Below are 17,941 nucleotides of genomic sequence, written 5' to 3' on the forward strand. Positions count from 1 at the left end.
TTTGTTATGATATAATATGATTTTCCGCTTTATATACAGTTGCAATAAAAAGTATGTGAACCTTTTTGGAATGATATGGATTTCTGCACAAATTGGTCATAAAATGTGATCTGATCTTCATATAAGTCACAACAATAGACAATCACAGTCTGCTTAAACTAATAACACACAAAGAATTAAATGCTGCCATGTCTTTACTGAACACACCATGTAAACATTCACAGTGCAGGTGGAAAAAGTATGTGAACCCCTAGACTAATGAGATCTCCAAGAGCTAATTGGAGTGAGGTGTCAGCCAACTGGAGTCCAATCAATGAGATAAGATTGGAGGTGTTGGTTACAGCTGCCCTGTCCTATAAAAAACACACACCAGTTCTGGGTTTGCTTTTCACAAGAAGCATTGCCTGATGTGAATGATGCCTCGCACAAAAGAGCTCTCAGAAGACCTACGATTAAGAATTGTTGACTTGCATAAAGCTGGAAAGGGTTATAAAAGTATCTCCAAAAGCCTTGCTGTTCATCAGTCCATGGTAAGACAAGTTGTCTATAAATGGTGAAAATTCAGCACTGCTGCTACTCTCCCTAGGAGTGGGCGTCTTGTAAAGATGACTGCAAGAGCACAGCGCAGACTGCTCAATGAGGGGAAGAAGAATCCTAGAGTGTCAGCTAAAGACTTACAAAAGTCTCTGGCATATGCTAACATCCCTGTTAGCGAATCTACGATACGTAAAACACTAAACAAGAATGGATTTAATGGGAGGATACCACAGAGGAAGCCACTGTTCTCGAAAAAAAACATTGCTGCACGTTTACAGTTTGCACAAGAGCACCTGGATGTTCCACAGCAGTACTGGCAAAATATTCTGTGGACAGATGAAACCAAAGTTGAGTTGTTTGGAAGAAACACACAACACTATGTGTGGAGAAAAAGAGGCACAGCACACCAACATCAAAACCTCATCCCAACTGTGAAGTATGGTGGTGGGGGCATCATGGTTTGGGGCTGCTTTGCTGCATCAGGCCCTGGACGGATTGCTATCATCGAAGGAAAAATGAATTCCCAAGTTTATCAAGACATTTTGCAGGAGAACTTAAGGCCATCTGTCCACCAGCTGAAGCTCAACAGAAGATGGGTGTTGCAACAGGACAACGACCCAAAGCATAGAAGTAAATCAACAACAGAATGGCTTAAACAGAAGAAAATATGCCTTCTGGAGTGGCCCAGTCAGAGTCTTGACCTCAGCCCGATAGAGATGCTGTGGCATGACCTCAAGAAAGCGATTCACACCAGACATCTCAAGAATATTGCTGAACTGAAACAGTTCTGTAAAGAGGAATGGTCAAGAATTACTCCTGACCGTTGTGCACGTCTGATCTGCAACTACAGGAAACGTTTGGTTGAAGTTATTGCTGCCAAAGGAGGTTCAACCAGTTATTAAATCCAAGGGTTCACATACTTTTTCCACCTGCACTGTGAATGTTTACATGGTGCGTTCAATAAAAACATGGTAACATTTAATTCTTTGTGTGTTATTAGTCTAAGCAGACTGTGATTGTCTATTGTTGTGACTTTGATGAAGATCAGATCACATTTTATGACCAATTTGTGCAGAAATCCATATCATTCCAAAAGGGTTCACATACTTTATATTGCAACTGTATCTCTTCATAAACCTGTATAGGCCCTTTCACATATATTTTTTCTTTTATTGCATTTCTTAGCCTGGTCCTATTGTGTCCTCTGTGGCCATGCAGGACTCCTTTTGGTTGGTTGGTCCCTTTTGGAGGTGGCCCTTTTTGGGTGATTTGAGGCGGTAGGTTCCCCCTCCTTTGGGGAGAGCATTGGCAATTGTTGTTAATTTTCCTTTGTGCATAATGTTATATGACTTTTTCGATTTATTACACTCATTCTGTTTCTTCTGTGTATTTTTGTACAGTTAAAGACATGCTGTGACTCGTATATCCCCTGATGAAGCTATTAGGCGAAACATGTCGGGTTAATATACAAATTAGAATTTTCTGTTTCAATTTGACCACCCGCCTCATGACCACTTTTTCATCAGGAAATGTTGAATACTATTGAATATTTGGCCTTGTTTGGGTTTTAATTGTAACTCTTATTAAACTGATACCTTATAAGTTTAATTGGTTTCCATTATTATTTGTAAGCACCGTGATAATCCCTTCTTCCCTCCTCACTGGAAATATTAAACAAGTTTTTACGTTTGTATACTACAAGCTGTAGTAAATATAGACACTATCCTCATATTACCCCTTTTACGCATTTCCCTGAAAGTGTTAAATTGGAACTTATCCGCCGCATGAATACCACCTTCTGTTACTCTTCAGCGCTGCCATCTTCCAAGATCTGGCACATGTACCACCATTCTCTGCCAGGTGTTTGGGACTGGTAGCGGATTTCTGCACACATGCACAAATTATGCCAGTCACTGTACAGCCTGCCCCTGTACCAGGGTGGATATAAATCAATGATTTTTTTTTATACATATATATATATTTTTTTGTATTTAAATTGATTTTTTTGATTTTTATCAAATTTATTTTAATAAATTGCTTTTGGAGTAAAAATCTATCCAAAGATAGATTTCTATTTAAGATACATTAATAATTTAGTTAATTCGGCATGAAATGGAGCTTAGTTATGTAGCATGAGGCTGTATATTCTGTTACATTTTTGGTAAACCCATTCAATGAATCCAAGCTCTGCAAGCTGAGATAACATGCACTGCATCGATGCATTCACAAAATGGCACAGTAACCATGAGATAAATCAAAGTTCAGGAATATTCCTTTATCCCATTGTTTTGCACATCTATGTACACTACAAACTGTATGATTGAATCAGTTCTGACGTCGCTGTTTTACTAACCTGACAGCTTATTATTCTAAATAGGAAACCTTCATTTTGTTTGCAAATAATAAAGATTTTAACTACCAGTGAGAATAAGTCCTTACCTTTAAAGAGCACCTGTCATTTCAGATCCATCATGGCAGCGCCTGTTAGCGGCATCCACTCACCTGCTGCGGCCACGTCCCTCACCTTGTTGTGTCACTGCCGCATCACCAGCCGTCCCATTAAAGTGAATGGGACTGTCGGGGAGTCAACAGCGGGTCAGAGGAGGAGCCTCTGCGGGACAGAGATGACAGTTGCTCTTAAAAAATTAAGATTTACATCAAGACTTTTTACTAGTGGTTTAAATCAAATCCACCCTGCCCTGTACTCCTTCTCTTAAATAGAGGGGGAAAAAAAAAGACATTAGAGGAATTGGAATTTCCTTTCAAATTTGGCTGTTAGTGAACGTAGCGAATACAAATTTATCCGATGTTACGAATTATCCGAAATAACGTATGCTGTATCCAAACAAATGGAATGTAACGAATTAATAATAATGAATAATAATAAAAACATTTTATTATTATACAAATGGTGATGCGCCATTTGTTATTTTGGATAATTCGTAACTTCGGATAAATTCGTATTTGTTACGTACGCTAACAGCCAAATTTGAAAGGAAATTCCAATACCTATAATTTAATAGTTACATTAGTTAGTTATTAGTTAGTTAGTTACATTATTAGTTAGCTATTCTTTCGAATTTTCAGATTTTTTTTTACTTTACAATTTACGAATTTTCGAATTTACGAATTCACCAATTTACAAATTTCGATCATAACCAATGACCCGAAAAACGCAAAAAAATAAAGAAATAAAACGGAAACAAAAATGAACACATTTTTCAGCACTGCACATGTCTTGTGTTTATTGTCCCAACTGTTGCTGGTTGCTAAGCAGTCCCTTACTATTGTAGTGAAGTTTTATGTGATCGGCTTAGACAAAATGTTAGCTCTCTGTCTATTTTCAGTGTGCAAAAAAATCATATGTAATAGAAGAGTTTTTTTTTTTAATGATCATGCTGAGGTTTATACATGTCTGTGAGACTCTTATTTGTCGCACAGCAATTGAAGCATAACTTACAGGTGCAAGAAGGCTTTTGTTAGCTTTAACAGTGCCCCTTAAAGCCGCTCTGACTGTTAACGCAATTTGGCCACGCCCACCGTTTGCCTTGGCTTGCTGTGCATTACTGCAATACTTGGGTTGTCCAAAGGCGCTCTAGGTCTTTTAAAGCCCTAGCAAAGCCCCTGGCACGATGAAAACCATGGCCACTCTTCTCCACAGAGCACTAAGCACACCATAAATAGTTTTTTGGGCTTGTTTACACTTGCTTCAAAATGTGGCTTTGGACACGCTTTATTAAGCACCTCAGCCCTGGGTGGATTTACCCCCTTCCTAAACAGAGCATTATTTGCGATTCGGCACTGCGTCGATTTAGCTGACAATTGCGCGGTCGTGTGACGTTGTACCCAAACAAAATTGATGTCCTTTTTTTCCACCACAAATAGAGCTTTCTTTTGGGGGTATTTGATCACCTCTGCGGTTTTTATTTTTTTCGCTATAAACAAAAAAAGAGCGACAATTTTGAAAAAAAAAAGCAATTTTTTTTACTTTTTGCTATAATAAACATCCCCCCCAAAAAATAAATTTCTTCCACAGTTTAGGCCGATATGTATTCTTCTACATATGTTTGGTAAAAAAAAAAAAATCGCAATAAGCGTATATTGATTGGTTTGCCCAAAAAAGTTATAGCGTCTGCAAAATAGGGGATAGTTTTATGGCATTTTTATTATTAATTTTTTTTTTACTAGTTATGGCGGCGATCAGTGATTTTTAATAGGACTGCAACATTATGGCGGACAGATCGGACACTTTTGACACCATTTTGGGACCATTGGCATTTAAACAGCATTTAGAGCTACAAATAGCCACTGATTAATGTATAAATGACCCTGGCAGGGAAGGGGTTAAACACTAGGGGGGCGATCAAGGGGTTAAGTGTGTTCCCTGGATGTGTTCTAACTGTAGGGGGGATGGGCTCACTACAACATGACAGAGATCACTGCTCCCAATCACTGGGAGCAGCAGCTCCCTGTCATGTTGCTAGGTAGAACAGGGAAATGCCTTGTTTACATAGGTATCTCCTCGTTCTGCCTCTCCTCACCGCAATCGCGGGCCGCCGGGGAACATCGAGTGTGCGGGACCCGCGGGCACGCTCCCGCAGAGGGCGTGCGCCTGCTGGGCGGCAAATTAAAAGGGACTTACAGGTACACCCTTTCGCCTGCCTGTGCCATTCTGCCGATGTAAATTGGCGTGCGGAGGTTGGCAAGTGGTTAAAGCATCTGAATGGCAATCAAAGCCATGAATAAAATGATAAGCTTACAGTCCTGTTCACATGTTGTGCTTGCTCCATGACACTTTTTTTTCCTTTTTGGTGCTTCAAAGCATCTTCAAAGCCTCCATAGAAGTCTATGACAAGTCTTTGATAGACTTTTATTCAGAGTTAGCTTTGTTTTGGAGGTATTGCAGGTATGAGATATCCCAGGATACATCAGGAAGCCAACAAATGAACCAGAAAGACGTCATCAGCAGTCACTTCTGGTTATATGGGTATATATTCTGAGAGTGTCTGCTGCAGACGTCATATATGGTGTGCAGCGTGGAACAGCAGGAGAGTGAGCGGGGTCCGGACCGGAGCGGAGCAACTAGCTGATGGTACAGGTGGTGTGCAGTATGGGAACGCTATAGCGGATGGAGAGTGGGGACCGGAGGGAGAGGACTAAGCAGCAGAGGATCAGCTGAGCTGGGGGTCCGGAGCAGGAGAAACTAGCAATGTCACAGGGGGTGTGCAGAGTAGGAGCAATATAACAGGAGGTGAGCAGGGACCAGAGAGAGAGAAGGATCAGCAAACCAGAGGATTAGCAAAGCTGGGAGTTACTACTGAGCGAGGGATCGGCAGAGCTGGGGGCTACTACTGAGTATGCAGTGCCCATCTGAAGGAGTCCATATAGTGTACGTGTGATGGTTAGGTGTCCTCAAACTGCTGTGTGTGTGTGTGTGTGTGTCTATATATATATATATATATATATATATATATATATATATATATATATATATATACACATATACAGTGGGAACAGAAAGTATTCAGACCACCTTAAATTTTTCACTCTTTGTTATATTGCAGCTATTTGCTAAAATCATTTAAGTTCATTTTTTTTCCTCATTAATGTACACACAGCTCCCCATATTGACAGAAAAACACAGAATTGTTGACATTTTTGCAGATTTATTAAAAAAGAAAAACTGAAATATCGCATGGTCCTAAGTATTTAGACGCTTTGCTCAGTATTTAGTAGAAGCTCCTTTTGACCTAATACAGCCATGAGTCTTTTTGGGAAAGATGCAACAAGTTTTTCACGCCTGGATTTGGGGATCCTCTGCCATTCCTCCTTGCAGATCCTCTCCAGTTCTGTCAGGTTGGATGGTAAACGTTGGTGGACGGCCATTTTTTAGGTCTCTCCAGAGATGCTCAATTAAGTCAGGGCTCTGGCTGGGCCATTCAAGAACAGTCACGGAGTTGTTGTGAAGCCACTCCTTCGTTATTTTAGCTGTGTGCTTAGGGTCATTGTCTTGTTGGAAGGTAAACCTTCGGCCCAGTCTGAGGTCCTGAGCACTCTGGAGAAGGTTTTCATCCAGGATATCCCTGTACTTGGCCGCATTCATCTTTCCCTCAATTGCAACCAGTCGTCCTGTCCCTAAAGCTGAAAAACACCCCCACAGCATGATGCTGCCACCACCATGCTTCACTGTTGGGACTGTATTGGACAGGTGATGAGCAGTGCCTGGTTTTCTCCACACATACCGCTTAGAATTAAGGCCAAAAAGTTCTATCTTGGTCTCATCAGACCAGAGAATCTTATTTCTCACCATCTTGGAGTCCTTCAGGTGTTTTTTAGCAAACTCCATGTGTGCTTTCATGTGTCTTGCTCTGAGGAGAGGCTTCCGTCGGGCCACTCTGCCATAAAGCCCCGACTGGTGGAGGGCTGCAGTGATGGTTGACTTTCTACAACTTTCTCCCATCTCCTGACTGCATCTCTGGAGCTCAGCCACAGTGATCTTTGGGTTCTTCTTTACCTCTCTCACCAAGGCTCTTCTCCCCCGATAGCTCCGTTTGGCCGGACGGCCAGCTCTAGGAAGGGTTCTGGTCATCCCAAACGTTTTCCATTCAAGGATTATGGAGGCCACTGTGCTCTTAGGAACCTTAAGTGCAGCAGAATTTTTTTTGTAACCTTGGCCAGATCTGTGCCTTGCCACAATTCTGTCTCTGAGCTCTTCAGGCAGTTCCTTTGACCTCATGATTCTCATTTGCTCTGACATGCACTGTGAGCTGTAAGGTCTTATATAGACAGGTGTGTGGCTTTCCTAATCAAATCCAGTCAGTATAATCAAAAACAGCTGGACTCAAATGAAGGTGTAGAACCATCTCAAGGATGATCAGAAGAAATGGACAGCACCTGAGTTAAATATATGAGTGTCACAGCAAAGGGTCTGAATACTTAGGACCATGTGATATTTCAGTTTTTCTTTTTTAATAAATCTGCAAAAATGTTAACAATTCTGTGTTTTTCTGTCAATATGGGGTGCTTTGTGTACATTAATGAGGAAAAAAAATGAACTTAAATGATTTTAGCAAAAGCTGCAATATAACAAAGAGTGAAAAATGTAAGGGGGTCTGAATACTTTCCGTCCCCACTGTGTATATATATATATATATATATATATATATATATATATATATATATATATAATTTTATGGAAAACACAAGGAAAAGCCCCGTAATATACATACAAAAATAGAAAATAGATTAAGCCATAACTGTGACCGATTGCTGCACATAACTGACTGCACACAATTCTGTAATGCTGCAATCAGTTAATTATGCCAATAAACCCTTATGACGTCGAATGATAGAAATTGTTTCCCTGTTGTAGTGAAATAAAAAGGTGTCACATGTAGGTGAGTGTTTATTATAGAACATAATATATAGAGAATGTACCGCTGTGGTAGGAGGGGGGTGGGGGGAGTTATATTTGGGCCACCTGACTTTATGGATCAGGGACAGGTCTAGCTATGCCATAGAAAAGCATTACTATATAAAGCAATGATCCCCAACCTCAGTCCTCAACTACCCAGCCCTTATTCTGGTCTAATAGCTCCAATACTTTCAACTGAAACAAGCATGCAGTCAATGATGACAGATCTCCCAATTAGACATATGCGGTTTGTTTCGTTCCGAATAAATATTCAAACAAATTTTTCATTATTCCGAGATTCGGATATATCCGAATACCCGAATTACAGTATTAACAAAGTTAAGCGAATGCTCCGAATAACGAAACGAAATTCGTCCAAATTCCCGAAATTTCGAATTTAAATTCGAATCAAATTTTACATCGAGTTCCAGTCGAATTCGAACTGTAACCATACTTCTGAAATCAAAGACTCTGTGTGTAATTAAAGTACCATATCAAAATATTGCTGTTTTAGTTAAGCCAAAGGTGATTTAAGGCCTTTTTCACATTGGTGCGTTTTGACATGGTAATGCGATTTGAACTCGGAGGCAATGGCCGGCAATGGCACCGTCCTAATTGGTGCGACGCTGCATTTGCGGCGCTGCACCGATTTCAAAAAGTAGTTCCTGTACTACTTTTTGCGATTTCTGGCTGCGATTTCCTTTGACGATCTGTGCAGAAACCCGCACTGATGTCTGTGAAATCGCCGCCGAAATCGCGGACTGACATGTGGGAGTGAAATCGGCAGTGTGAACCTGAGCTAAAAAGAGTCATTGTAATCATTCAATGAAGATTTTTCTTTTTTTTTGTTCACTTTGTCACATTCGAATCGAAAAAAAAAAAAAAAATCTAAAGTTTTCGATACGGCCGATTCAAAATTTATCGATTCAAACGTTTCGAAAAGAAAAAAAAAAAAAAAATCGGTAAATTTTGAAGAAAATTCGAAGAAGACATAAAACAAATTCCGAATATGAATCCCGAATACGAATTGAATGAATCAACCAAATTTAACGAAACTAAATAACTAGATGAACTAAATGAAACAAAACAAACTTTTTCGTCATGCACATGTCTACTCCCAATCTGCATGCTCGTTTCAGGTGCATGGCTCAGAAATAAAGCTGGGTTCACACTGATGCAGATTGGATGTGGATTTTCCTGCATCCCATTCACATAACAGGAGACTCTGACTGGCTCTCTATGGAATATGAAGAAGTGCCTTAATCTTACTTAAAGTGGAGTTCCACCCAAAAGTGGAACTTCCACTCATCGGATTCCTCCCCCCCTCCGGTGTCACAGTTGGCACCTTTCAGGGGGGAGGGGGGTGCAGATACCTGTATATTATATTAGATAGCCACAGAATCTGCAGTTATTTACGCCACTTCCTGTCCCGCCCCCCCCCCGCTGTCTGCTGGGAAACACACGGGTCCCAGAGACAGCAGGGACCATCCGTATTGCGCTGCGCGACTCGCGCATGCGCAGTAGGGAACCGGGAAGTGAAGCCGCAAGCCTTCACTTCCTGATTCCCTTACCGAAGATGGAGGCGGCAGCACCTGAGGACCGAGAGATGGTTCGGCCTCGGGTGCCGACATCGCGGGCGCCCTGGACAGGTAAGTGTCCATGTTTTAAAAGTCAGCAGCTGCAGTATTTGTAGCTGCTGACTTAAAAAAAAAAAAAAATTTTGGCGGAGCTCCGCTTTAATCTAAAGGTAGGGGCGGGTACCATCATCCATAATGAATTAATGTTGAGAGGAGATATCTGGGTTTGCCCCAAACATGCCCCTGGTATGAATGGAGGAATTTGGACTATCTCGGTACCAAAGGATTAGGCAAAAATGTTAATTAAAATAACATTTTATTCATAGTAAAAAATTATTAAAACAAACAAAAGACACTATATACAATCAAAAGTTACAACCGTGCATTGTTCATACAAGAGGTTTCAGAAAGTTGATGAACCCCCCGGAGATCATAGGGGGCACCAAAATGTAGATCTTGACACAGTCCTCTACATGCCCGCTGCCGTTATATGTCGGTAGTTTGACGTAGAATACTGGGGTTACGGCAGCAGATAGATGCCATAACCCCGGTATATCCCTTTCATGACTAAGCCTAATTTTTGAAATTTGGTGTTTACAAGTTAAAATCCGTATTTTTTGCTAGAAAATTACTTAGAACCCCCAAACATTATATATATATTTTTTAGCAGAGAATCTAGAGAATAAAATGGAGATTGTTGCAATATTTTATATCACATGGTATTTGTGCAGCAGTGTTTTAAACGCAATTTTTTTGGGGAAAAGGGACACTTTCATGAAGTTTAAAAAATCCAAACAGTAAAGTTACCCCAATTTTTTTGTATAATGTGAAAGATGATGTTACGCCGAGTAAATAGATACCAAACATGTCACACTTTATAATTGCACGCACTCGTGAAATGGCGACAAACTACGGTACCTAAGAATTTCCATAGGCGACGCTTTCATTTTTTTTTTTTTTATGGTTACCAGGTTAGAGTTACAGAGGATTCTAGCGCTAGAATTATTGCTCTCGCTCTGACGATCGCGGCGATATGTCACATGTATGATTTGAACACCGTCTACATATGCGGGCGCGACTTCCGTATGGGTTTTCTTTGCTGCGCGAGCTCGCGGGGACGGGGGCGCTTTAAAAATTTTTTTTTTCTTATTTATTTTATTTATTTTAATATTTATAAATTGTGTTTAAAAAATTTTTTTTTTTTTGATGACTTTTATTGCTGTCACAAGGAATGTAAACATCCCTTGTGACAGTAATAGGTGGTGACAGGTACTCTTTTTGGAGGGATCGGGGGTCTAAAAGACCCCCGATCCCTCCTTTGCACTGCAGAGTATTCAGATCGCCGAAAACAGCGATTCTGAATACTGTGTATCTTTTTAAAACCGGCGCCATTGGCAGCCGAGTAAACGGGAAGTGACGTCATGACGTCGCTTCCGTGTTTACGATTAGGAGACTGGAACGAAGCCGCCCACGGCTTCGTTCCAGCCCGCCCCCAACCGCCGGAGGCAGCCGATTGGTCACCGGGCCTCCCGATCGAACGGGAGGCCCAGTAAGAGCAGCGGGAGGGGGGGACGTCCCCTCCCGCTCCTCTGGTGTAACAGCCGAGCGGCTTTTAGCCGCATCGGTTGTTATACTCGGCATAGGTGTGCGCAGCCTAATGCATTAGGGTGTGCACCCTTAGGCTCAAACATACATGCATGTGTATGTATCTACATATATATGACCCCGGCACATTGATCTCCCTGCTGGCACAGTGAAAGAGAAAAGGATAAACACTTCTCTTATGGCAGAGCCAGGAAGAGGGAGATCTTTCCCATGTTCCTGTTGCTACACAGAATGATAACACTAATGCGCATGGGGGGATTAGGGTGTGCCTGGGCACACCCGGCACACCCTGTGCGCACGCCTATGATACTCGGATAGCCGATCGCCCCCTCTAAACAACGGTACCGGGATGATGCCTGCAGATGCGGGCATCATCCCGGTATAACCCCGGAAAGCCGAGTACACACATCTGCGTACACTCGGAGGGAAGGGGATATTCTTAAACAGCGGACGGTTCTCTTTCTGATAAAAGTGGTCTCCGTGGCGGATTCACTGTGAGATCACTTTTATCGTGGGCACCCCTCCCACCGCGCTCTGGTCGTCTTCGCTGCTTACCGGAGCAGACAATAGCGGCGGAGCCGATCAGGTCCTCTCCCCTCTGAGACATGGAGCGAAAGATGGCCCCCACTCGGCTCCCTAACATTGGATGACGGAAGCGACGTCAAACGTCACTTCTGCCCAATGGTCTTAAAGGGGAAATTTTTTTTTTTTTTAAAAGACATTTATTTATTTTTAATTTTGTTTGTTTGTTTGTTTTTAAACTTGTGTTTAAAGCGGAGTTCCACCCAAAAATTGGAATTCCGCTTTTCGGAATACTCCTCCCCACCGGTGTCACATTTGGCACCTTTCAGGGGGGAGGGGAGAGCAGATGCCTGTATAATACAGGTATCTTCTCCCACTTCCAGGTATAGATAGCCGCAGTATCCGCGGATATCTACGCCATAGGCGTGCGCACAGGGTGTGCCAGGTGTGCCTGGGCACACCTTAATGTGTGTCCAGAGATCTGCTGTAAGATGCTGCAAGAGACTGTATAGGGAGCCGCCTGTGAGACAGTTTCCTATTGAGCAGTCAGGGAGGCATGTAAGAGCCACTTAGTGCTTTAAACTGTAATGTAATGTCACTGCTTGCAGATAGGAGCTGTCAAAACTCGGGGCTGATGTCGGGGGGTGGGCGGGACCAAACAGCTAGCCTATCAAACATGCTGATGTCAAGGGCTGGGCGGGCTGCTCTGTGTATGTGGCTCCACCCCCTTTCTATCAGCTATTAAACACCAGCCAATGATTGGGCTGCTTAAGAAAGTGGGCGGAGCCATATACACGGAGCTGCCCACCCAGCCCCTATTCCTTTGGTTGGTGTTTGATAGCTGATAGAAAGGGGCGGAGCCACATACACGGAGTGGCCCACCCAGCCCCTATCCCTTTGGCTTGTGTTTGATAGGCTAGCTGTTTGGTCCCACCCACCCCGACATCAGCTCCGAGTTCTGACAGCTCCTCTCTGCAAGCAGTGACATTACATTATAGTTTCGCGCACTGAGCGGCTCTTACATGCCTAGCTAACTGCTCAATGGGAAACTTCCCCTCTCCTAAATCAGTGCCAATCGGTGCCGCCTATCAATGCCCATCAGTGTCACCTATCATTGCCAACCAATGCCACTTATCAGTGCCGCCAATCAGTGCCACCTGTCAGTGCCCATCAGTGGCACCTGTCAGTGCCAATCAGGGCCCACCAGTGCCACCTGTCAGTGCCCATCAGTGCCACATGTCAGTGCCAATCAGTGCCCACCAGTGCCACCTGTCAGTGTCAATTGGTGCCCATCAGTGCCACCTGTCAGTGCCCACCAGTGCCTTATGTCAGTGCCAATCAGTGCCCACCAGTGCCACCTGTCAGTGTCAATCGGTGCCCATCAGTGCCACTTGTCAGTGCCAATCAGTGCCACCTGTCAGTGCCAACCATACCACCTATCAGAGACAATCTGTGCCACATGTCATTGCCAATCAGTGCTGCAAGTCAGTGCCAACCAATGCCCCCCATCAGTGCCACCTGTCAGTGCCCATCAGTGCTGTCTATCAGTGCCCATCAGTGCTGCCTATTAGTACCCATCAGTTTTGCCTATCAGTACCCATCAGTGCCCATCAGTGCTGCCAATGAGTGCCCGTCAGTGCTGCCTATCAGTGCCCACCTGTGCTACCAATCAGTGAAGCCTATTAGTGCCAACCAATGCCAACCAATGCCACCTATCAGTGCCAATCAGTGCTGTCTATCAGTGCCAATCAGTGCTTTCAATCAGTGCCAATCAGTGCTGCCTATCAATGCTTCCAATCAGTGCCACCTATCAGTGCCTATCAGTGTTGCCTATCAATGCCCATCAGTGCTGCCTATTGGTGCAGCCTATCAGTGCCCATCAGTGCTGCCTATCAATGCTTCCAATCAGTGCCACCTATCAGTGCCCATCAGTGTTGCCTATCAGTGCCCATCAGTGCTACCTATCAATGCCCATCAGTGCTGCCTATCAGTGCCAAACAGTGCTGTCAATTAGTGCCAATCAGTGGCACCTATCAGTGCCACCATGCAGTGCCTATCAGTGCTGCCAATCAGTGCTGCCAACCGGTAGTGCCCATCAGTGCTGCCCATCAGTGCTACCAATCAGTGCTGCCTATCAGTACCCATGAGTGCTGCCAATCAGTGTCCCCTATCAGTGTCAATCAGTGCTGCCTATCAGTGCCTATGAGTGCTTCCAATCAGTGCCCATCAGTGCACTGAGTGCAGGGATGGGCAGATGAACTTAGCAGCTAGGCACATTGTCTATTGGGGCTGGCCTGGTGGGGCACAACTGAAATCCGTCTGTTTATTAATGCCACATGCCGATCTTTAGTATAATATGTAATCACCACACTACTATTTACAATAAACTACTGGAGGTAAATTTAAAAAGTGTCAGTAAAAAGCCTGCGACTTAGCACTGTTATGTGTTCCCACACCACAAAAGTGCAGCGCTAACTTACTAATCCCCAAACTGTTCCCACAAAGTTGGGAGCATAAAATTATCCAAAATGTCTTGGTATGCTGATGTCTTAAGAGTTCCCTTCACTAGAACTAAGGGGCCAAGCCATGTATGAGCGAGTTTGAGGTGGAGGAACTTGACTGGCCTTCACATTAAAGTGGAGACTGCGAGCCAGGCCTTCTCATCCAACATCAGTGCCTGGCCTCACAAATGCTCTTCTGGAAGAATGGTCAAACATTCCCATAGACACACTCCTAAACCTTGTGGACGGCCTTCCCAGAAGAGTTGAAGCTGTTATACTGTAGCTGCTAAGGGTTGGCCAATGTAACATTGAACCCTAAGGACTAAGACTGGGATGTCAATAAAGTCCATGTGTGTGTAAAGACAGGTGTCCCAATACTTCTGGCAATACAGTGTATATGTGTGTGTATATATATATATATATATATATATATATATATATATATATATATATATATATATATATATATATGCGCATGTGTGTTTGAGCTTTGGGGTGCACACCCTAATGCAATAGGCTGCGCACGCCTATGATCTACGCCATGTCCGGCACCTCCTTTGCCCCCCCCCCGCTATCTTCTGGGGGACACACAGGTCCCAGAAGACAGCAGGGACCTGTGGGATCGCCCAGCGTGACTTGCGCATGCGCAGTAGGGAACCAGGCTGTGAAGCAATGCAGTTATTTGCAAATTAAATAAAAGTTTTTATTTTTGTGAAAACTTTATTATATTGAGACAGTTTTAATTATTATTATTATACAATATTTATATAGCGCCTAATTAAAGGATCACTAAAGCTATTTTTTTTTTTTTTAAATAACAAACATGTTATACTTACGTCCACTGTGCAGCTCGTTTTACACAGAGTGGCCCTGAACCTGGTCTTCTGGGGTCCCTCGGCGGCTGTCTTGGCTCCCCCCCTGCAAGGACTCAACACCTTCATGTGAGCTCCCTCGCATGGTACTGAGTTCTTGCGGGCGCGCTCCCGTGATACAGCCGGTGGCCATAGCCGCTCACTGTATCACTCGGCCCCGCCCCCCGGCGCGCCGCGCCATTGGATGTGATTGACAGCAGCGCGAGCCAATGGCTGCGCTGCTTTCAATCCATCCACTCTAGCCAATCAACAGCCAGGCTGAGCGGCTAAGAGGATGTCGGGAGCGAGCGCAGGACTTTCGAGGGGTCAGGTAAGTAAAAAGGGGGGCGGGGGGGGGGGGGGGGCGGTATTGTCGGATGTTTTTTCACCTTAATGCATAGAATGCATTAAGGTGAAAAAACTTTTACCTTTATAACTCCTTTAAGTTGTACTTTTTAATGCAATGCTAAAAAATTAAATTAAATTTAAAAAAAAAATGGAAAAAAAATCATCAGAAAAATAATAGTTAAAGTAGAACTAAATCCAAAGCTTTTTTATTGTTTTATTTATTTTATTTTACTTTATTTTAAACAAACCACTCATCACTGTAGCAAAATGTTTTTTTTACATTTGCTACTTTGTTTGTCTATGGATAATAAACTGTAAATATATAACTTTAGATTTACATTATACATTTTATTCTAAAATTTGTCCTGTTGAAAATGACACTGAAATTATCATACTGGTACACAGCAATACAGTTATTTGCAAATTAAATAAAAGCTTTTTTATTTTTGTGAAAACTCCATTATATTGAGACAGTTTTAATTATTATTATTATACAGGATTCATATAGCACCTGATTAAGTTGTACTTTTTAATGCAATGCTAAAAAAAATATATATATGGAAAAAAAATGATCAGAAAAATAATAGTTAAAGTAGAACTAAATGAAAAACGTATTTATTTATTTTATTTTACACAAACACTGATCATTGTAGCAAAATGTTTTTTACATTTGATACTTTGTTTGTCTATGGATTGCATAAAAAAAATCATTTTTGCAAGACAATATTGCCACAATATACTGTAAATATATAACTTCACATTTACATTATACATTTTATTATATAATTTGTCCGGTTGAAAATGACACTGAAATGATCATTCTGGTACACAGCAATGCAGTTATTTGCAAATTAAATAAAAGCTTTTTTTTTTATTTTTTTGAAAACTCTATTATATTGAGACAGTTTTAATTATTATTGTATAGGATTTATTTTATTTTATATTTTATTCTTTAATTTGTCCTTTTGAAAATGACACTGAAATTATCATACTGGTGTACAGCAATGCAGTTATTTTCAAATTAAATAAAAGCTTTTTATTTTTGTGAAAACTCTATTATATTGAGACAGTTTTAATTATTATTATATAGGATTTATTTCATTTTATATTTTATTCTATAATTTGTCCTGTTGAAAATGACACTGAAATTATCATACTGGTACACAGCAATGCAGTTATTTGCAAATTAAATAAAAGCTTTTTTTTATTTTTGTGAAAACTCTATAATATTGAGACAGTTTTAATTATTATTATTATACAGGATTTATATAGCGCCTAATTAAGTTGTACTTTTTAATGCAATGCTAAAAAAAAAAAAAAAACAATGGAAAAAAAATCATTAGAAAAATAATAGTTAAAGTAGAACTAAATGCAAAACTTTTTAATTTATTTATGTATTTTATTTTACACAAACACTGATCATTGTAGCAAAATGTTTTTTACATTTGCTACTTTGTTTGTCTATGGATTGCAAAAAAAAATAAATAATAATAATAATAATTTCTGTAAAACAATATTGCCATAATATACTGTAAATATATAACTTTATGTTTACTATCTTATCTTAAGTAATGACGATGTTATTGCTGAATAAACAGGTCCATAGCGGAAAGTGCTGTGGTCCGTAGCCGGGGGGTATAGGTGTGAGAGCTGAACAGGTTAGGTGACTTCTACAATGTTTCAGCCTCCTCTACGGCACTGACTGCGATCTCGTTTTCGACAGAGTTGCATTGAACGATATCAGTTTGTTTTGGAGTTTTACAACATTCAACGTTTCAGGAGGGCGATACATTTCAATACATTGTGTGTGTGTGTGTGTGTGTGGGGGGGTGTCACTTACCACTGCGCACAATCCTAAAAAGCTCAGCGACCAGAGAACCATTCTGAGATTCCTTCCTTCATCAACATTACCTGGGAATGTCGGATTGTCTCTGCCATGCGTAGAAAACAGAATTCAGGGAAAGTCCGGCGAGGAGATCAGACCGCCCCGGAAGGCAACAATTGTACGATCTCACACCTCTTCCTGACACGGGACGGTCTAGGAAGCCTTCCTGTAAAATGACTTAATTATTGAAAGTGACCTATACATTCATCTGTCCTTTACTGCCACCTGTCAGTAGAAATGGGATCTGTCGCTACGCCCAACAATATCTGTACAAAGTTCCCAACACGGGATTCATGGTAACGTGGGCCCTGAGCGGATTGCAGCTCATGGTGGCCCTGCCGGTTGCATTGGATTATTAAGAAGAGTCAGTGTACTGTACACACACATATTTGTGCTTCTGACATGGGACTGAGAAAGGTTTCTGCAGAATATGGAACACAACACTAGACTTTAGAATGTAGAATTGACTCATATATTATTATTATTGTTATTATTATTATTATTATTATTGTTATTATTATTCAGGATTTATAGCAGTTTGTGCAGTGCTTTACAATGTATAGTGTATAAGGAGACAGTACAATTACAATACAATTCAATACAGGAGGAGGCAGAGGGCCCTACTCACATAAACCATATATATATATCTATATATCTATAGATATCTATCTATCTATCTCGATCTATAGATAGATAGATAG

The 17,941-nt window shown here is 41.6% G+C and overlaps 1 protein-coding gene across 2 annotated transcripts in view; it reads right to left on the reverse strand.

Annotated features, from left to right (window-relative positions):
- LOC141111930 (tumor necrosis factor receptor superfamily member 1A-like) overlaps positions 1 to 17,401 on the reverse strand; it is a 54,623-nt gene extending 37,222 nt beyond the window's left edge. Inside the window, exon 1 of one of the 2 annotated variants that reach the window (XM_073604151.1) lies at positions 17,267 to 17,401. In XM_073604151.1, coding sequence (XP_073460252.1) covers positions 17,267 to 17,293 — 27 coding nt within the window. In that variant the 5' untranslated portion in view covers positions 17,294 to 17,401. Of the gene's footprint in view, positions 1 to 17,195 lie in introns of both variants that reach the window. The other variant, XM_073604150.1, reaches the window with a different exon arrangement.
- Positions 17,402 to 17,941: the final 540 nt, after the last annotated feature.

Source organism: Aquarana catesbeiana, linkage group LG11 (assembly GCF_042186555.1).
Source record: "Aquarana catesbeiana isolate 2022-GZ linkage group LG11, ASM4218655v1, whole genome shotgun sequence".
Lineage (NCBI taxonomy): Eukaryota > Metazoa > Chordata > Amphibia > Anura > Ranidae > Aquarana > Aquarana catesbeiana.